This window comes from Oncorhynchus clarkii, chromosome 4 (assembly GCF_045791955.1).
Source record: "Oncorhynchus clarkii lewisi isolate Uvic-CL-2024 chromosome 4, UVic_Ocla_1.0, whole genome shotgun sequence".
Classification (NCBI taxonomy): domain Eukaryota; kingdom Metazoa; phylum Chordata; class Actinopteri; order Salmoniformes; family Salmonidae; genus Oncorhynchus; species Oncorhynchus clarkii.
In genome coordinates, this window is record NC_092150.1 from 17,179,537 (window position 1) to 17,201,546 (window position 22,010).

At 44.6% G+C, this 22,010-nt stretch overlaps 1 protein-coding gene across 1 annotated transcript in view; it reads left to right on the plus strand.

The window, feature by feature from the left end:
• Positions 1–20,340, plus strand: part of LOC139407591 (fibroblast growth factor 22-like) — a 29,498-nt gene extending 9,158 nt beyond the window's left edge. The window contains exons 2-3 of the mRNA XM_071151417.1: positions 17,143–17,246; positions 20,146–20,340. Of these exons, the coding sequence (XP_071007518.1) occupies positions 17,143–17,246; positions 20,146–20,340 (299 nt within the window). The remainder of the gene's footprint in view (positions 1–17,142; positions 17,247–20,145) is intronic.
• The last annotated feature ends 1,670 nt before the right edge of the window (positions 20,341–22,010 follow it).

Here is a 22,010-nt window from a genome sequence, read left to right on the forward strand (position 1 = left end):
TCATCTCCGTCTGACGTTATTCATCTCCGTCTGACCTTATTCAGCTCCCCCTGATGTTATTCAGCTCCCCCTGACGTTATTCATCTCCGTCTGACCTTATTCAGCTCAGTCTGATGTTATTCAGCTCCGTCTGACGTTATTCAGCTCTGTCTGACCTTATTCAACTCTGTCTGATGTTATTCAGCTCCCCCTGACCTTATTCAGCTCCGTCTGACCTTAATCAGCTCCGTCTGACGTTATTCAGCTCAGTCTGATGTTATTCAGCTCCCCCTGACGTTATTCAGCTCCGTCTGACGTTATTCAGCTCTGTCTGATGTTATTCAGCTCCGTCTGACCTTATTCAGCTCCGTCTGACCTTATTCAGCTCCGTCTGATGTTATTCAGCTCCGTCTGACCTTATTCAGCTCCGTCTGACCATATTCAGCTCTGTCTGATGTTATTCAGCTCTGTCTGACGTTATTCAGCTCCGTCTGACCTTATTCAGCTCCGTCTGACCTTATTCAGCTCCGTCTGACGTTATTCAGCTCCGTCTGACGTTATTAATATCGGTCTGATGTTTATTCAGCTCTTGTCTTATGTTATTCAGCTCTGTCTGCTGGCTACCTTGACTAATATACTCTCGCTAATAGAGTCCAAACCATGCTCCCTAAATGATTTTCCCTGCGTATACATCATTTTAATGACCTACAATAGATTACAGTGGGCATTGCAGTGTTTTACACGGACTGTTACTTTTTAGAGGGGAGTAGAGCTCAGCGTTTTCCTCAATGAGAGGTCATTAGCACTGTTATTATTAGAGGGGTTTTTGTGAAAGGCGTAAAGTAAGTATTCATTATATCAGCTGGGAACTGCCAGTCAGCCAGTCGTATTCAGGCAGCAGCACCATACAGTATGTTTTGAATCATCATCTGCCAAAGGAAATATTGTCACCAGCACTCAGTTTTCGGCTTAAATCAGTCCGCTCCATAACATGGAGAGGGAGACATGGACTCAACCCCGGCACTGCGAGGCGCTGCGAGGCTCTGCGAGGCTCTGCGAGGTGGAAGACGAGGGCAGGCCCTCCCTCAGGCCAACTGTCAGAGTTTTAATGGTTTTCTTTTGACCTTTTCGAATAATGAGTCTCACATCATTGTCTTGGAAAGAGCTGTTGGCCCTGGAAGAGAAGAGGAGATAGCAAAAAAATATTTTAAGCAAAAAATAGGCACAACTTGGCATCATTGAAATCAGGTAATGCCTGAGTGGAGAGTTTAAAGGTGTACAAATTTGACCTGCATTCACAGGGTCCTGGATGTGAGTAAGAAATGGTAAAAGGAAGAAAGCAATATCATTTAAGAATGCGTAGTCGGCACACCTGCAGATTGTTGGCTAGCTTGCCCACCCTTTAGACAGATATTCCTGGATTGCATCATTAAACTAAGCAACAAGCAACCATAAAATAGGGCAAGGTTTGGATGCCACGCGCCCCTACACTCACGTAAATCTGGTCCTTCGCCTCCCCACCCTTTCCTACTTACAGTAGTCTGGTGCCCGGCCTGAGAGACCCACCCACCTTGCCTCATCTGTCTGTGAAGGGAGGAGAGGCGTTGTGTGGAAAGCTCTCTGGACCCAAGTCCCTCACATCAACAACCTGCGTGCATGGCTGGGAGTAAATTTTAACGTGCTGTCAGGCAACTGAAAGAGAGACTTCATTGACTGCTACTATGTGTGTAATAGAGTGTATATCTGGCTAATTACAACACCTCCACAGGGAAGTCACATTGTGTCACGGTGAAATATACTGGAAATGACAGATTTACATGGACATATTGGTCTATTTTTACTACTAGGCCTTGTCTTTACACCATGTCGCTATGACTCATTATTATACAGTGGTGCTGGGGTTGTTGGTATGAATCAATGGTAATAATCCCAAACTCCTCCTGTGTGAGACATACTCTGGCACATTTCACAGATCACAGGAGTGAACCCCGACCCCTCTGTAGTCCTAGGCCACGCCCAGAATATTGATACAATATTCAAGATAGGAGGAATACCCCTGACATAGTTTCGTATGCCCACCCAAAGTCGAGCAGGTCTAAAGTCGCTGTCTGATGTACTGTAACCTTCCTAGCCATTTCTGGAAGTCGATAATGAATGCAAATGTAAAAGTGTAAAAACTGCAACTCCCCAGGTTTGGCATACCATCAGGTTTAGACATTGCACCTCACTTTCCTGTAGGAATGCATTACATACGCATCCCCTGTACCTGTTTCTTATCTGAGGGAGCATTTAGCTAAGTGAACATGAGCAGGATGTGAGTAGCATGTAAAAGTTCTTTGTGAACTTGCACGTGTGTGTTTTATAGAATGGATGTGCAGTGTTTGTTCTTGTGCCATTGTAGGAGCATGATGTGGACTCTAAACAGAGAAAGATGTGCCTTTCCTTCCACTAATGCCTAATCAGAACCAGACTTTACCTTAGTAGATTCAGACTCCCCCTCTCTCTCGCTCTCTCGCTCTCTCTGTGTATGTCGGAGCTCATGCTCTTCATTAAAGCACATCGGGTGGTAACAAAGCATTGGAGTGTCAGAGGGCTTTCTCCACAGACAGCTGCAGTAAGGAAGTACACTCAATCAGTAGGACTTCAATCAAAACAAGCCAGCACCTCATTGAGCAGTTACAGTAATGATTCCTGCCTAGACCGTATTCTGACGGAATATTATGAATGAGACAGAGGGAAGTAACATTACTTTCATATGGGACGATGCATTAATTTATCAGATAACTAAGCATTTATTCAGAAATGACTATGACTCATGAAGACTTGGAGTCGGCTAACAACGTGGCACAGAGAACAGGTGATGAAACCCCCTGAAACCTGCATCCATCCGTAGCAAGGCATCCCCAGAGAGAATATTTAGATGTGTTTAAAATTGCAGGCTTTATTCACATCTTTGCCAGTGACAGTTGCAGCGGCTGCAACATGAGCTGGTTGAATGTGAATGTGTGTGTGTATGTGTGTATGTGTGTATGTGTGTTTGGTGACTGAGATGAGCCAACAGGGTCTAGATGCCAGCCCCATTCCCCCTCCTCTCTCTCTCCTCCCCTGCAGTGGATTGGATTGGGGTCAGGGCCCTTTGGCCAGTGGAGCTAGTGACAGTTCTGACAGGGCCCTGATTTCCCTCTTGTGCCACCTGTCACCTCCCTGTCTGCCCGTCTCATTTTAATAATGTAAATACGGGGCAAACTGAGGCCAGGGAGACAACTCTGTGTAATATTCATCCAGTGGAACTTTCTACTTCTCTGAACTTAACTTGATGAGCCACCCAACCTCATCCCCTGCCACTCAAAGAGACACACACCTTGTCTCATCATGGTTGTCATGGCAACACAGTGCCTATTTTGTTCAGAGTCCTGGATAAGTTGGAAACAGGGAGGTTCAGAAGAAACCCAAATAAGCCAGAGGTCATCACTGGACCGGTTAGGGTTAATTAAGGCTAAAGGGAACTAAGTGGAGTTCAAATGAGTTAATGAAATAGCATGTATTCTGATAGCATGATAATTGGGTTTGTAAACACGGGCGTCAAGTTCTCGCTGTACCTAAGTTATGAAACCCCACTGTTTAACCTGACATTATCTGTTTAAGTTTAGATGCGCCTGCTCCTGAATCAGTGTTGCACCGTTTTGCAGCCAAAGATGAAGGTAAGAAATGGTAAACAAGCCGTTGTTTTCCTCTGGTTCTGTTTCCAGTCAGAGGCCTGTGCCTGTGTCTGGACAGCAAACCAGCTGCAGATGCAACTCCAACTGTAATTTAGTGGCCCCCTTTTGATAGCAAAGTGCAGGAAACTGCAGAAGCCGTGAGTCACAATGCGCGGGGCGAATCTGCTCGTAACTATCTGTGAAGCCTTTGACAGCCTCTCGCTCGTTACGGATGTGATGCATGATTTGGAGGCATTGCGCTCCTTCTCTCTCCCTGATTAAAGTAAACCCCCTCTGTACCACACAGGCGCAGACAGATGACCACACTGTGGCTCAGTTAACCTCTTTCACCCCTCCAATCCCTCAGTCGACCCGCACCGCTGCACCCCGGGGCTGCCCACCATGCCTCTTGGTTTCATCAGTACAGGGGGATTGTTGTCTGATTGTTCATGCTGGAGGGAGTTAATGGGGTCCCAGCATAGTCTTAGCAGACCTGAGGAACTCACTGTTTATAATACCACTTGTTGCATGTTGGCATTCCAAGCATGAGCACGTCTTCCATATGGCTGTGTTTACAGATTAAATTATTAGCTATCTTTGTGGCAGGGCGGGAGGTCTCCCATACAAACCTCTTTTACGGCATACCTTATCTTGAATGACTCATGTTTGTAATAGTTTACAACAAGTTATTTGATGTTCAGTATCTGCATAGCTAGGCCCAGTACATCAGCGGCAACCCAACTTAGTGGTAATGTGCACTGTTAGTCTGTTTTCTTCAGTGTTGTTTTTGAGTTTTACTGTTGTAGAATTTTACTATGTGTCTTTTGGTTGGACCATTCTAGTTGTGGGTCAGGATTCTGAGGGATTTGCCCTGTCTTACTTTGGATGAATCAGACAGACTGAGGATCTCTGCTTGGAGGGGATGGGGTAATTGGTCACATTTGACCCTGGTCTACCAGACTGTGAGAACGTGTGCTTTATCTGCAAGAGGTAATTGGTTAATTCAACACTTCCGCAGCTCTGCTAGATAGTCGTTCACCGAGTGGGGCAGGGGTGGAGAGAGAGAGAGAGAGAGAGAGAGAGAGAGAGAGAGAGAGAGAGAGAGAGAGAGAGAGAGAGAGAGAGAGATGGCGGTGGACCAGGGACAAACTGTGTACGTGATGTCCAGGGACAAACTGTGTACGTGATGTCCAGGGACAAACTGTGTACGTGATGTCCAGGGACAAACTGCGTACGTGATGTCCAGGGACAAACTGCGTACGTGATGTCCAGGGACAAACTGCGTACGTGATGTCCAGGGACAAACTGCGTACGTGATGTCCAGGGACAAACTGCGTACGTGATGTCCAGGGACAAACTGTGTACGTGATGTCCAGGGACAAACTGCGTACGTGATGTCCAGGGACAAACTGCGTACGTGATGTCCAGGGACAAACTGCGTACGTGATGTCCAGGGACAAACTGTGTACGTGATGTCCAGGGACAAACTGTGTACGTGATGTCCAGGGACAAACTGTGTACGTGATGTCCAGGGACAAACTGTGTACGTGATGTCCAGGGACAAACTGTGTACGTGATGTCCAGGGACAAACTGCGTACGTGATGTCCAGGGACAATGGCAGGCTATGGAACTCTCCATGGCCATCTATATATGGTTATCAGCTGTATCTGTCTCATGTCCAATAGATTGATGTAGAGTGATAAAACAATGGACTGATAAACTTCAATGGTGTGTGGCCGTCCCAAGTGTTCAAATGTAGGTCTTTGATGGAAATGCAAAATCGAAGTGCAATTTTAAGAAAATGTTTAGCCGAGGGGAAGGATTGTCTGGTAATGATTCTGTCCAAGTCCATATAGTACAGCACTAGCTGCCAGCGTACTGCAATTGTAAAACAACTTTGGGTTCTTGAAAAGTTTTACATATGTCCCATGTATTATTATCATTATTATTATGTACCATATCATAACTTCTAACTAGTACGATAGAGTCTGAAATCCACACATAGAGGGAAACATTAGAATGACTTAACCTAAATCCATTTGTCACCAACAACATTTGTCCTCCAAAATCTTGTTTGAAAAAAAGCTTTCATTTCATACTTAGTCTTTGATGTTCATTTGTGTTTCTTTACTTTAGAGAAGTGTTGCAATGCAAATTACAATGTGAATGAGCATCGTTGGTAAGTTAAAAACATTGAATTATTGACTAGTCTGATGAGATACGTTTTATTTTCATTCAAATCAATTCTAAATCGGGGAAGTCATGCCCATACGAAAAGAAAAACTCCCCAACCCGAAAACAAAACGTCGGACTGTAAAAAAGCTAAAGTTACCAGAGTGAGACAATGTCTCAGCGGTCCCATCAAGCAGACCATTCATAAACGCAGGGCTCCCAGTTTAGGAGAGCCAGGGAGTGAGCCAGATAAAGTGGGGCCCACGCTGGCCTTGTCTTTTTGTCCCCAGCTGACCCTTGCTCTCCTGCTTGGCCTCTGTGCTCCTCACCTGGCCTGTCCCAGCACCGCCGAAACAGGATACCTGTCATTTGCTTTAATGGCCTTTGAAGGACCTGGCTAATCCCCCGAGCACTTCTCCCAGCAGCAGCAGTATAAAGGGGAAACTGGGCCGAGTGCTGTGCTGTCCCTGAAACTGTACCAGAGAGGGATTGTGTGTGAGAGAATGTCACCCCTCACATCTGCGGCCGAGGGAGTGTGAGAGTCAGCTTTCACCTGAGCACTATCCCGTTCTCGCACGCACACATGCACACGCGCGCGCACACACACACACACACACACGCATACACACACGTTATGTTGTTCTATCCTCATTGGGACTTAAAATTCATTTCCATTCAAAATCCTATTTTCCCTAACCCCTAAACCTAAACATAACCCTAACCCTTACCCTTATCACAACCCTAACCTTAATCCTAACCTTAACCCGTAACCCTAAATCTAACTCTTAACCATAATTCTAATCCTAACTCCTAAGCTTAAAATAGCCTTTGTCCTCAAGGGGATGTGGGAAATGTCCCCAAAAGGGAGAATTTTCCTTGTTTTACTATCCTTGTGGGGACTTTTGCGGATTTTAGGTCCCCACAAGGATACAAGAACAAACCAATCCCCACACACACACACAGCAGAAGCCCGTTCTGGTCTGCACTCAGAGGGTTAGAGTAAAATAGAGCCGGAATAGGGATCAATTCATGTTTCCGTACTAGTAGCATGTCATACAAGTAGTATTTAATTTGACATTGAATGCTCATTCGTCAACTGCTGGCATTATACTGCATGACTTGTGCCGTGGGCTTGTAAAACTATACTGGGTATGACATTGTCAAAGGGGTGTTTGTTTATAAGATAAAACAGCTCAACCATACGTAAAGCACCCTGCAAAAAGAGTCGGGATCTTAGGTTAGATGCATTCAGATCAGAGAATCACAGTTGCACTTCATTATCATCTGGGGATTTTGTGTGAACTATTTTGAGTAAGCATTGCATTATTTGTTTATCTCGATACTGTCATGTGGAATGTTCTATGATTTGCACATGCCATTGAAATATGTAGTTTTGTCTGTGCAAAATCTTTTGAAAACGATTGATATCTGTAGGACCATAAATAGAGAAAAACGTTTCAACAATAAAATGACATAAGTCTACCCACATCCCCATATCACTGCACATTCCCATCACTTCCCCATACTACTGGTCTATGCAGAGCTGTCCAGTGTGTATGGGACGTGTCCGTGCGAGCCTATCCCAACACACACAGATAGCTCGGCAGTGAGTGAGTGTGGACTGATAGATTAAAAGACAGTAGGCAAATAATGTTATCAGGCCCATCGGCGCTCTCATCCCCCAAGAGGGATATGGGAACAACAGTGGAGATCTGGGTAGGGAAGGAGTAAGCTCTGCCAGCTCTTTTCTTCTGGTTTTCCTGTTCTCCATTCTGTCAATTGTCCGTTGTTGTTCCGTGTTCTTGGCCATATACGAAGGGAACACACAGACACCGTCACACCCAGACAGGCCTTCCTCTCACTCTGTTTCAATTTCCTCCAGGTACCTCCTTGACTACACAACATATTGCACACATCATATAAATACAATGGCTATTCCTATACATGATCTAGTCACATTATTGATCACACATGCATGTCATCAGCAGACAGGGTAGTGTCCACTGTACTGTACACATGAAGTCATCAGCTGGGAGGGTATTGTATAGAACATCACATTGTACAGAGACACCGTACAAGACACATGTAAGTCCTCAGACAGACACAGGGTTTTGGCATGTGTCTGTAGTAGTGGTGTGTGTGGTAGTGGTATGTGTAGTAGTGGTGTGTGTGGTAGCGGTGTGAGGTTGTGGTGTGTGGTAGTAGTGGTGTGTGGTAGTAGTGGTGCGTGTAGTAGTGGTGTGTGTAGTAGTGGTGTGTGTAGTAGTGGTGTGTGGTAGTAGTGGTGTGTGGTAGTAGTGGTGCGTGTAGTAGTGGTGTGTGTGGTAGTGGTGTGTGTAGTAGTGGTGTGTGGTAGTAGTGGTGTGTGGTAGTAGTGGTGCGTGTGGTAATAGTAGTGTCTGGTAGTAGTGGTGCGTGTAGTAGTGGTGTGTGGTAGTAGTGGTGCGTGTGGTAATAGTGGTGTCTGGTAGTGGTGTGTGGTAGTAGTGGTGCATGTGGTAGTGGTGCGTGTGGTAGTAGTGGTGTGTGGTAGTAGTGGTGTGTGGTAGTAGTGGTGTGTGGTTGTAGTGGTGTGTGGTAGTAGTGGTGCGTGTGGTAGTGGTGTGTGGTAGTAGTGGTGCGTGTGGTAGTAGTGGTGTGTGTAGTAGTGGTGCGTGTGGTAGTGGTGTGTGTGGTAGTAGTGGTGTGTGGTAGTAGTGGTGTGTGGTAGTAGTGGTGCATGGTTGTAGTGGTGTGTGGTTGTAGTGGTGTGTGGTAGTAGTGGTGCGTGTGGTAGTGGTGTGCGGTAGTAGTGGTGCGTGTGGTAGTAGTGGTGTGTGTAGTAGTGGTGCGTGTGGTAGTGGTGCATGTGGTAGTGGTGTGTGGTAGTAGTGGTGCGTGTGGTAGTGGTGTGTGGTAGTAGTGGTGCGTGTGGTAGTGGTGAGTGTGGTAGTAGTAGTGTGTGGTAGTAGTGGTGTGTGGTAGTAGTGGTGCGTGGTTGTAGTGGTGTGTGGTAGTAGGGTTGCGTGTGTTAGTGGTGTGTGGTAGTAGTGGTGTGTGGTAGTAGTGGTGCGTGTAGTAGTGGTGTGTGGTAGTAGTGGTGCGTGTGGTAGTAGTGGTGCGTGTGGTAGTAGTGGTGCGTGGTTGTAGTGGTGCGTGGTAGTAGTGGTGCGTGTGGTAGTAGTGGTGCGTGTGGTAGTGGTGTGTGGTAGTAGTGGTGCGTGTGGTAGTGGTGCGTGTAGTAGTGGTGCGTGTGGTAGTAGTGGTGCGTGTGGTAGTAGTAGTGGTGTGTGGTTGTGGTGTGTGTACAGTCCGGTGCATGTCCTACTACAAACTTCAAACTGTATTGTCTTATCCTCGCTTCATTAACCGTGTCAGGGTGACTGGTTATTAAAAGTACATCTGTATAATAAAAACAACATCCATTACTATGAGCAATGATCACAACCGACCAAAAATGAGAGTAAAAATAGCCATGAGTATCTTTATTACATGTTAGAACCTCTGGTAGCCAAGAGTCCAAGACAGTCTTAATTTATTTCAAGAGAGAGGCTAAAAGGCTGGATACTTTTCACTTCGGCTACTTTGGATGCATTTTATGTCTCCAACATGCTGTAGACCTGAGAGAGGTGTTCAGGTAATGTTATTGCGGAGACTTGTGGGGTGTGGGGTTTACATTTTTTTTCTGTTTCAGTAGCTTTCATCTCATCTAAGTATGAGTCTCACGTATGTCTGGGTCTGGAAATGAATGATTTAAAAAGACATTTGTTAAATCTATTTATTTAGACAAGCAGTCAGCGATTAGAGGCAACACATTATTGAACGTGTATACTGCATTACAGTATATGTACTATATCATAGTGTGTGTATTTGTGTGTATTGCACACTGTGCATTGTGTGTGTGTGTGTGTGTGTGTGTGTGTGTGTGTGTGTGTGTGTGTGTGTGTGTGTGTGTGTGTGTGTGTGTGTGTGCGTGCGTGCGTGCGTGCGTGCGTGCGTGCGTGTGTGTGTGAGGGAGCCACTGAGCTGCACTCTGCCCCGAGGAGACATGTCTCATAGCCATTTGGGTGGGATGAATAAATCATCTTTGCCTTGTGAGACTTAATTAGGCATGATGCATGTCCAGAGACACAGGCTGCTGCCCTGATGCTGAGCCTTGAGCTCCACAGCGGCAGCTCAACAGTTCTGGGGCACTGCTCTGGGGTGGCAGCGATTGAACATTTTATTCTGCTTTCCAACCCCAGTCAATCCATTAAACTGGTGAGGGCATCACACCATCACACATGTTCAGTATATCAGCATAAACTGGCATAACCTTTTGACAGCCACATTAGTTATGAAGCGTGCCGTTCTAAAAAGAAAACATGTAAAAACCAAAGGTCACAAATCCCTCATCCAACCTGGCTCGCTTTCCATTTGACGCAAGTTTGACTACAGTGTGTCTTTAAATGAAACTGTATTCTAGCATCCAAACCAACATCCCTGAAGATAAATGACATGAATAAACCATTCAATGAAAAGTGAATGTGATGTGAAGATAGTCAAAAACATGCATTTTTCATCTCTAAGGGTTAAACATGTTTTTTAGTTTCTCCTGGAATTGGATTTAGTTACGGTGCATTGATTTGCATGTACATCTACAGGGCTAGATATCCAATTCTCCCTTCTCTCTTCCTTCTGAGGAACAAACCATTTGAGCCCTCCAGGATTAGAAATAGTGCTTAGGGAATTCTCCTCCAATTGGCTAATCAAGGCCTCTCTCTCATGTCTCTAAATTTGTTTCAATTCTCCTCCAATTGGCTAATCAAGGCCTCTCTCTCATGTCTCTAAATTTGTTTCAATTCTCCCCCAATTGGCTAATCAAGGCCTCTCTCTCATGTCTCTAAATTTGTTTCAAAGGGTGCGATATTTCAGCAGGGGTAATCTCTTTTCCAGCTGTAATTCTTAATCACCCAACCAGCCGCTCGGTAAGTCATGATATGGGGCTTTATGGAGCTCTATGGGGCTCTCTCTGCCTTCCCTTCCCTGTACCTCCTCCCTGTCTGGGCTTTGTCATCTGGTTTCAGCAGGTAGATGCTGAGATTGAACCTGATCAATGTTGCTTCCTGTCTGTCACTGACCTCCTCCTCAGACACGGATTAATGGGAAGGACATGTGGCACAGGCACCATGCAGCACCATGACCCAAACAAGCCCTGCTGCCTGCTCCCTCCCTGCACTAACATAAACCTGCCCATCTTTGCTTTCATGACATCATGTAACAGGGCCAATCATGCACACGGACCACATACAACCTACCTAAATCCACCCCTCTTTGTTTTTCCAGAGTTAAAAGCTGTTTGAAAGATGAAGTGGTTAATGGTTCAGTTTGGATGTCACAGTCAAAGTGCAAGTGCAACTTGGCTTCACCAAATATACCAAGTGCTGTGTAGTAATATACAGACAGTGTAATATTGAAAGCTGATCGATAATATATTTCTGCTGTCTTTTTCCTTAGTGGATGTGAGTTCATGTAGCCTGACTGAATTACAAGCTCCTATGTAAAGGTTAGCAAGTCTCCCTCCTCGCCTCCCAGCAGACGTCTGTGTGTCCTGTAAGAGATCCTTTTCCGTCCCAACACTGTCAGACTCAAAGTTAATGGAAGATTTGGTTTCATACAGCCACTCATAAAAAAAAACAGCCATCAATGAGGCAGTATCACATGCCATGATAGAATTATCAGGCTTCCAGTAAATTCTGCTATTATAATCTAAATGTACTGGGTCCCTGACAAGAAATTCACCATCTATTATTCAGCTATCAGTAAAACGAATGGGCCGCCCAATGTAGTGGTTAAACTGTCAAGACTGTGGCCATCCAATATTCTCCATACTATACATGCCATTTCTAAAATGCCCGCTATATTAAGCACTTCTCTGTTACCAATGCAATTCTATTATATAGGTAACGTATAGAAGTCATATTGTCAAATCCTAGCCAAGCTTCTCTTTCAGTCGGAATGGAATTAATGAAATTAAACACAATCCTTGACATTATGGGGGGGGGGGGGGGGTCTATTCAGTGGTATTTCAACCAGGCGATAAATTCTACAATGTATGATATAACACACATGTTTATGATCCACTCTTTTTCAAATATATTTTGCGGATCTTACATTACAGATCCCTGTCCACGGAGCTTGGAAGCCCACCGTTTGGCTAACCTCTGTTACCTCTGTTACCTCTATGCCCTCAGAGCTGTGTTGAGAGAGAGCGATGAACCTGCCAGTGGCATGCGTCTGTCCTTGGACTTGATCTGTCACCACAACCTCAGGCTGCCCATAACCACATGGCTATGTGGTTCAGCATTATCATATCAGGTTGTCAGCTTGGACAGGGACTGAAACCAATTAGATGATGATGTTTGTATTTTTAATGGCCCACTAACTGATGGCCAGGTCAGCTGTTTTTGTCAGGGTTGTAGGAGGGGAGGGGGGGGTATTTTCTTCGCTCATGAAACAAAAAGGTGATAAAAGCCTGTACATTTTGTTGAGAGACGTCCTTATCAAGTGTTTGTCATGAAACATGATATGTCAAACATGATTTGTCATGAAACATGATACTGCTCCTCTGATGCCCTACAGTATCTTATCTACAGGTCAAGGAGAAGGTTGTGTGTAAACTGTTCTAGATGAGACTATCCATTAAACATGCAGGTGAAAGTAGTCCTTTATGAGAGGCTGAGCAGGACAGACTGAGAAAAGTCTGTCCCCTCCCCAGCCTTTCAAACACAGACAAGTGACAAGGTAGAAGCCAGTGGTGTGAAGTTAAGCTCCCCTTTCTCTTCCTCTGTTCACCCCATTGCCTTTCGAGCTCCACACAAAAGAAGGGGGTCTCAAGATGTCTAAAAAGCATTATATACTCATAAAAAGCGACGAAAAAAGGCCAAGAGGGGTCGATTGTCCTTTTCTCCTTTCTACCCGGCAGAGTTTGGCTGTATGATAAGACTGATATGGCTCACATAAGACTGATAAGACTGATATGGTTCACATAGCTTCAACAAGACACGTATAGCTGAAGTTAACATGAATGATTTTCCTTATCCTCCTTTTGATGTGATAATTGACGATTTTGATCCAATCACCTATCAAGTTCTTGTTCCCATGATACTTTTTCAAGGTGTTTAAAGTAGTATTGAGTGATGCTGGCTTTGTCCCCTCCTTCCTTAACCATACACATACACACACACACACACACACACACACACACACACACACACACACACACACACACACACACACACACACACACACACACACACACACACACACACACACACACACACACACACACACACACACACAGGCATTTGCTTGGACCCAGTCCTCAGCCCTCTGAGGGGGTCAGCTCAGATCAAAGGTGCTGGTCACAGCCATTAGGCCCAGCAGTGAAGACCCAGCATGAAAAGCTTGTGTTTTGAAAAGGAGGGCAGAGAAAAAAAACAACAGGGACCTCTCCATTTTAAAGGCAAACTGTGAAATAATTGAAAAGGTATGTCAATCAAGAGCAGGCGCCCAGCGGGAGCGCCCCGATTCCCAGGCTCTCTCCTGGTCGAGCACCGGGCCATGGAGGGCTGCTGAAGGGGGCAATCCAAGAAATCTTTCACTCGATTCTCCTCCTCCCTTATCCCCTGCTTTATAATTGTGTATTGGGACGGTCCCACCCCCGTCCCGTCCCCCCCAAGTCCAACAAAAAGCTCAGTCATTAATAAGATCTTGTCTTTTCTCCACCTCTCAGGTAAGTAACAAAGAGTTATTGGGGGACGGAAGGGCAAGTTGGAGTCCACATAGTTTTATGACCCCCCCTCCCCCTTTTTATTACCAGCCCCTACACCCAGTACCCACTCCCTCCTCCTCCCATAGCATGAGTCTGACAAAAGGAACCCCGTGAGAGTCTCTCGCTTTCCTTTCTGCGTTTTTATTTCAAGGTCAGAAAAGGCTGAATGATCTGACGAGGGGCTCACTTCCAAAAAAGGGGGAACGAAAGAAAAGAGAAAGAGTAAAAGACGACTGGGCTTTGAAAATCCCATAGAAGATAGAAAACGGTCAGTCCACACTTGACTAGTCCTGTATAGGGATTTGTTTGTAATAGCAGCTTCAGCTTATTAACAGCTCTGGCCAAAACATGTCAACAGATCCTGCCAAGGGTAAGAAAGAAGCTAAAGCTACCTGTCTCGTCAACAGAGCAGATGAAACATGCACAGCAGAGAGTGGATTATAATAAACAGCATGATTACAAATAGCTACCCTTTCTTTCCTCATTAGTTCCTGTATTGCATGTGCACATGCAATAATTGGTTAACATGCAAAAATGGGTTAATACTGCATTGAAAAAGCAGAAACACTCTTTGCATAAATATGACACAACATGTTGTCAACATGATACGTGGGTCTAATGAGGTGGTCATTAGCCTTAACATAAGGACTTATGAGGTCTATTTGAAGACTGATATCCAAAAGATTGTCCGTACAAAACTATTCTCACACGTAAGAGATCCATGTTCCTGCATTCGATACCTCAGGGAAGAAAAGTCATTGTAACCACGCTATCCACTCCTTGCTTTTAGTACATAGTGCAATCTACGTATCAGAGTGAGGATCATGGCAGCACCTACCGTGCCTGGAGCTCAGAGCAGCAAATAATGGCAATTAGAGGCAGCAGCACTTTCAGGCACCAGCGGTTTTCATTGGACTAGACAAGTCCCCATAAACCCACAGTGAGCTCCAATCACCAGCCTGCCTGGGCCTAATTGCTTATGAGTCGCTTGCACGCTCCCTACCACCATAACGCCCAGTGTTTGTAAACACAGCTCAAAAGGGGACATTGCCATCAATGTGCTAACATGCCTTTGAAGGATCAGAGGGATGGGGGTGAAGCTGGATGGATTGGTACCTGCCTGGCCTGGCTGGCTGACTGGCCCTGGGCTGGTTGGCTGACTGGCCCTGGCCTGGCCTGGCTGGCTGACTGGCCCTGGGCTGGCTGGCTGACTGGCCCTGGGATGACTGGCTGACTGGCCCTGGGCTGGCTGTCCCACTGCAGCTGTGTGGAGAAAGGGGCTCCATGTACACACACATGTCAGAGAAGAAAGACACTCAACAGGTCCTCTATGTATTTACCCTCTCTGTCTCTCTGTCTCTCTGTGTGTCTGATGTGGATGACCTCACCTGGTAAGCATGGATAGTGGTGGTAGCAGCTGTGAGTCTGTGTATCGCTACATGGTTCAGGAAGGAAGGAAAGAGAAACGGACAATGTCTTTGGCTGTCTTATCTAGTAGTTGGTTTCTCAATGCCAATTGTTGATAAGGATTTCACCTGTATAAAAACTTCCCTGATCTTAAGTGTCTCTAAGACCATTACCCTTCTCTGTTATTTAAGTGATAATGCCTGGGAGGCCGGTGTTTGGAGGATAAATTGACACGGGTGTTTCAAACCGTGCCAATATATCCTCCAAACACCTGCTTCTACGGCATTATCATTTTCAAACAATAGGTTACCAACATATTCAAATAATGATTGACATATAATTTAGCAATAAGGCCGGAGGGGGTGTGGTATATGGCTAATATACCACGGCTAAGGGCTGTTATTATGCGGAGTGCCTGGATACAGCCCTTCTCCGTGGTATATTGGCAATATACCACAAACACCCAAGGTGCGTTATAGTATTATAAACTGATTACCAATGTAATTAGAGCAATAAAAATACATTTTTGTCATAACCGTGGTAAACGGTCTGATATACCACAGCTTTTAGCCAATTCAGGGCTCAAACCACCCAGTTTATAATACTCTTTTTTTTTAAATCCCCAAACATATTAAGCCAACCCTTGCTCCCAATTACAGCTTTTTCCTAATTTCTTTCCAAACAAAGTCTGGATTTACATAAATAAATAGGGGAAAGATGGCAGTGGCGGGAGAGTAACACCTGCTCGGACCCTGGTGAGCGCGTTTATTTTTCATCGCTGGATGGGTTTAACCAGTGTCCCTGCTCGGAAACCCACTAGCTGCCCCCTTCAGCACATGTGGTTCTGCATGAGCAGCGCTGCACCGCTGGTCTGGGCGCTTCGTGAGTTTACTGCTCCTACTTCATTTCCTACTGGTGTGAGGTCCACATCTCCTTCAGCACCTTGATGTTACTGTGTTTACAGGCCCTGTCCAAATGCAACAGCCTATTTGTTAGCCTCGTTTCCCGTTTCAGCAACATTCAGAGGTGCCCATTAGAGGAGAAAAAACAGCATGTTTCTCAAGATGTTTTCTCCTCCAAAAACAGGTTTCCATGGCTTGCGATGTCTGTTGGGAGGGATGTGTGCTTAGATCTGATAGCAGGCCACATCAGGGTGCCTTTGAAGGTGAGACAGGAGGAGTTCTCCAAGGGAGCAGCGTATCCAGCAATTAGGTCCTTTTCAGGCCCCCGTGGTAAGACCCACAGGTCATCTCCAAAACATTTCCGTCTATCACCATGACAATGGCTAAGGGCTTTTTGTGTAGACTAAAACCAGATCATGACCAAGCCACATGGGATTTGTTTGCAATCAGTGCCCAGAAGAAACAATTAGCCTGCAGCACTGCCAGGTCTTTTATGGAGAAAGTGGGTAAGAGGTTGGTGTAAGTGGCCATCAGACGCTGCTTTGTGTCTCCCTGGTAAACTTCACCGGGCATCATCTGGGTGGAGTGTCAGTGTCTGGGATGATGGCACTCCCTCCCTGTGCAGACAGGACCCAGCCCATAATGCTCTTTGTGCTGAATGCTATAGTCAGTCTACTGAGAGGGTGTAGATACAGTGAGCTCTGGAAAATGTTGTCTGGCTCAGAATGGATTAAAAGACTGGGTGTTCTCATTTCATTGCATAAATCATATCGTACTTCCAGACACAGAATAATAAATTATTTTATTTTTTACTTGAAAACAGGGTTGTCTTACAAGTAAATAGATTTTTCCTCTTGAATATTGTTCATGATATGTTTTTGAAATGGCTGATTTGAATCATATTGTATTTCTGAAGGACGACACAGCCTATTTTCAAATGTATTTATGTCTCTGCAGTCTAGTAGTTCTCAGTGAGACGATTGTTAATAAGAAACTGAGTTGTAGATGTCTCTTCACAAAGGGAAACATTTAAATGGGCCATTATGCATATCCTGTTTTTTTCTCTTTTGTCTTGGGAAAACCCTCTCCCCAGAGCATATGCCCGTCTGTTTTCCTAATCGATAACGATAGAGTAGCTTATGATGGAAAACTCCCCTGTTCTAACAGAGACTTCTGTTCCTTCTTTTTCAGGTCTAATGGAAATCCGATCTGTCAGTGTGGGAGTCGTCGCCATCAAATCGGTCAGCACCGGGCTGTACTTAGCAATGTCCAAAAAAGGCACACTGTTTGGATCGGTAGGTACACCTTGCAACATTGTTTCATGAGACACCATGGGCAGCCAGGTTCCAGCTAGGGGACATTGATGTTTCCTCCAAGCACAGGTCATTCCATTCAAATGAGTCTTTGAGGTCTACACTAGGAAAATCAACAGTTGGCCAAAGTTTCAAGTATGAAGTTCTAATAGTGGCAATATCAATCATGACTATATACCTGGGCCCAGCTTGATAATAGCTGCAGGTGATGCTCGTACACGGGTCTTGAAGAGAGGCTTGTTCCACTGTTAAAATACTGCAGATAGCCAAGAAAAGTCAAAATACTGCAGATAGCCAAGAAAGGTCAAAATACTGCAGATAGCCAAGAAAAATCAAAATACTGCAGATAGCCAAGAAAAGTCAAACACTGCAGATAGCCAAGAAAAGTCAAACACCGCAGATAGCCAAGAAAAGTCAGAATACTGCAGATAACCAAGAAAAGTCAGAACACTGCAGATAACCAAGAAAAGTCAGAATACTGCAGATAACCAAGAAAAGTCAGAACACTGCAGATAACCAAGAAAAGTCAGAATACTGCAGATAACCAAGAAAAGTCAGAATACTGCAGATAACCAAGAAAAGTCAGAATACTGCAGATAACCAAGAAAAGTCAGAATACTGCAGATAGCCAAGAAAAGTCAGAACACTGCAGATAGCCAAGAAAAGTCAGAATACTGCAGATAGCCAAGAAAAGTCAGAACACTGCAGATAACCAAGAAAAGTCAGAATGCTGCAGATAACCAAGAAAAGTCAGAATACTGCAGATAACCAAGAAAAGTCAGAATACTGCAGATAACCAAGAAAAGTCAGAATACTGCAGATAGCCAAGAAAAGTCAGAACACTGCAGATAGCCAAGAAAAGTCAGAATACTGCAGATAACCAAGAAAAGTCAGAACACTGCAGATAACCAAGAAAAGTCAGAATGCTGCAGATAACCAAGAAAAGTCAGAATACTGCAGATAACCAAGAAAAGTCAGAATACTGCAGATAACCAAGAAAAGTCAGAATACTGCAGATAGCCAAGAAAAGTCAGAACACTGCAGATAGCCAAGAAAAGTCAGAATACTGCAGATAACCAAGAAAAGTCAGAATACTGCAGATAACCAAGAAAAGTCAGAACACTGCAGATAGCCAAGAAAAGTCAGAATACTGCAGATAGCCAAGAAAAGTCAGAATACTGCAGATAGCCAAGAAAAGTCAGAATACTGCAGATAGCCAAGTAAAGTCAGAATACTGCAGATAACCAAGAAAAGTCAGAATACTGCAGATAGCCAAGAAAAGTCAGAATACTACAGATAGCCAAGAAAAGTCAGAATACTGCAGATAGCCAAGAAAAGTCAGAATACTGCAGATAACCAAGAAAAGTCAGAACACTGCAGATAACCAAGAAAAGTCAGAACACTGCAGATAGCCAAGAAAAGTCAGAATACTGCAGATAACCAAGAAAAGTCAGAACACTGCAGATAGCCAAGAAAAGTCAGAATACTGCAGATAGCCAAGAAAAGTCAGAATACTGCAGATAGCCAAGAAAAGTCAGAATACTGCAGATAGCCAAGAAAAGTCAGAATACTGCAGATAGCCAAGAAAAGTCAGAATACTGCAGATAGCCAAGAAAAGGAGGCTGAACTAATGTCAGAAGAGGCAGATGTGAAGGTCTTGCGTGCCATCTGCCACTTGTTGTGCTCATACACAGCTCTATCGTTCTTTCTCTCCCTCTTTTTCTCTCTCTCTTTCTCTCTCTATTTCTCTCTCTCTGACATGTAATGAGGCTGCCTATGGCGTGGTATCTAAGTGTTTTACAGCTCAGAGAGAGAGAGACAAATCTGGAGCTGGCAATCAGTCAGCAATGTGAAGCTGTGATGAGTTGCAGACCATTATTTCACCCTGCCACCAGCATAAACAGGACATAGATGAACTCACTCAGCTTCCTAGAACCTCCCACTGAAACCTCCCTTAATGGCCATTAAGCAGGAGAATCAAGCTAGCCTGATGCTATCTCCATAAGGGCCCTGTGATCTCAGCCTGATAGTGGCATGTAGATGGGATTACTCCAGAATCTGTTTTGATGGTCATATCTTTAGGTCATACCTACGTACAGATAAGAAGTTCCAACCACCCATGGCAATGAGGAGAGGCCTGTGCCTGTATATTGACACAAATCCCTGTTTCTGTTCATAGCCTCAGAAATGGATCAAGGAAGTGATAACAATCTGATAGATGACTGTCAAAACATTTTACATTGCAGATGAACACTTCTTCATGTAGGTTAGTTACAGTATCAAAAATACATGTTTTTGTATTGTTATATCTTCTTGGCCGTGATCCGACCATAACGAACACCTAATTATAAAATGTTTTGCCATTCAATGTGGATGGTCATTGTTTTGTTATGGAACAACATAGAAACAACACACAACAAATAACTCCATAACAACACAGAAATAAATGGAAAACATGAATGCAATAACAGACATGGACCTTTGTCCCTATCTCAGAGGTGTGTCCATGCTACTGCTGTTAGTTACTACTGGTCATAATAAACACATGTTTTACTCTCCCTCTCTCCCTCCTCCCTCTCTCCCTCTCTCCCTCCTCCCTCTCTCCCTCACTCTCCCTCTCTCCCTCACTCTCCCTCACTCTCCCCCTCTCTCCCTCTCTCCCTCGCTCCCTCTCTCCCTCTCTCCCTCGCTCCCTCCCTCTCCCTCTCTCTCCCTCGCTCCCTCCCTCTCCTCTCTCTCCCTCTCTCTCTTCCTCTCTCCCTCACTCTCCCTCCCTCTCCCTCTCTCTCCCTCACTCCCTCTCTCCCTCTCTCTCCCTCTCTCCCTCACTCTCCCTCTCTCCCTCACGCTCCCTCACTCTCCCTCTCTCCCTCCCCTGCAGGTGAAGTACAACCCTAACTGTAAGTTCAAGGAGCGCATCGAGGAGAACGGCTACAACACGTATGCCTCCCTGCGCTGGAAACACGGCGGCAGGCAGATGTTCGTATCTCTGAACGGCAGGGGGAAGCCCCGGCGAGGTCACAAAGCCCGGAGGAGACACCCCTCCACCCACTTCCTCCCCATGCTGCCCTCATAGAGGAACAACTGGACTCATGCTCTGCTCTGCAGCCAGTCCCTCTTACTAGTGTTGTGATTACCAAGATAATTAGGGATAATATGATTATTTGATTATCATTATTATATCCATCCCTTCTCCCATATATGTACATTTGTTGGGGTCTTATAAACTATTTTGTTTGTCGAGATCGAAGTGGGGGGCATAATACAGTAGGTTTAAGTTATTCATCACCCCCCACGAGCGTAAGGTTCAGAAGTAAAGCTGCTAATATTGTGTATATACAGTATGTCTATTATTATTATGATTGATTATCAAGCCGTGAGGATAATATTGATGACACTCTTCTGTGTCAAGGAGTAATTTTGACACCACCGTCCGCTGAGAAAGTGTGTAATTGAAACATATCCTCCCTCTAAAGGGTACGAGTATTGTCTATATATTGCCCCCATCCCGTATTTTCTGCGACTCTACAGGAGACAATGCTTTCCCTTGAGTGACCTTACAATATGCTGTTAAACCAATGGACTGCCGATGTAAAAGAGCTGACAAACAGTAAACAGGACATTGATTTAGGTTGTCAAAAATATCCATCTGAGCAAGAGAGATGATTCTCTAAAGATACTGAAAGGCCGTTACAATCAACGCTGCAAGGACTCTGCATTTGAGTGGACTTCAGACAGAGGGGACAGAATTCCATGTTTACGGAAACGTTTGGATTGATGTACATTGATACCCATGGATATCTGCTTTAAGACATCGGGTAGTCGTATGTACGGGATACGCATGGTATACATCGTCCAATGGAATGCTTACTTGCAGGTTCCTTCTCGACAATGCATCAACAATAAGACATAGTAAAAAAATAAGAATAGGAACGTAAAGTAAATGGCTCAGTAGAATAGAATAAACATAGACTAGAAGGCTATCGGGTCTTCTGGGTTTCTGAAATGAACTTGTGAGCTCTGCAGAAGTGTGCTTTAGCCTCCTTCTTTCATCCTAGACCACTAGCTCAGGGGTCAATCTTTCAAAGTGGGAGTCACGACGTTGTCTCTGATATGTTAGTTCCAGAATTCAGTAGTTAAATGCATACGGTACTCCCTTTGAAACACGTAGTGCATTTGAGGTTGTATCACAGGAGGTTGGTGGCACCTTAATTGGGGAGGATGGGCACATGGTAATGACTGGAGTGGAATAGGTGGGTTCCATGTGTTTGATGCCATTCCATTTCTCCGCTCCAGACATTTTTCTGAGCCGTCCTCCCCTCAGCAACCTCCACTGGGTTGTATATACACTTTTTGACAGTGATAGGACTTAACCCATTAATGTTGTATGTATGATAGCTGGTTATTGCGTTATCTTGTCATGTCTTGCTAACATTTTCAAAAATCTGTTGCAAATAGAACTTTTAATATATTTAAACCTTTTTGTACTGTATAACATTTGAAGTTGATGTTATTGTCTCCATTTTGTGTCTAGTCTGAAATCCTAATTGTATTGCAGTCCATATTCTAGTCTATACTGTATGTTACTGCAATATGGCACCTACTCCCAACATCTGAATGGTCAGCAATGAGGATCTACAAGAACACATGTTTCAACTATTAGTCAGTTATTAGGTAGTCTGTTAATTGAATAATGTCATCAAAACAACATTAGTGAGTGTCTTGGTTCGTGTTCAGCTTGAACGT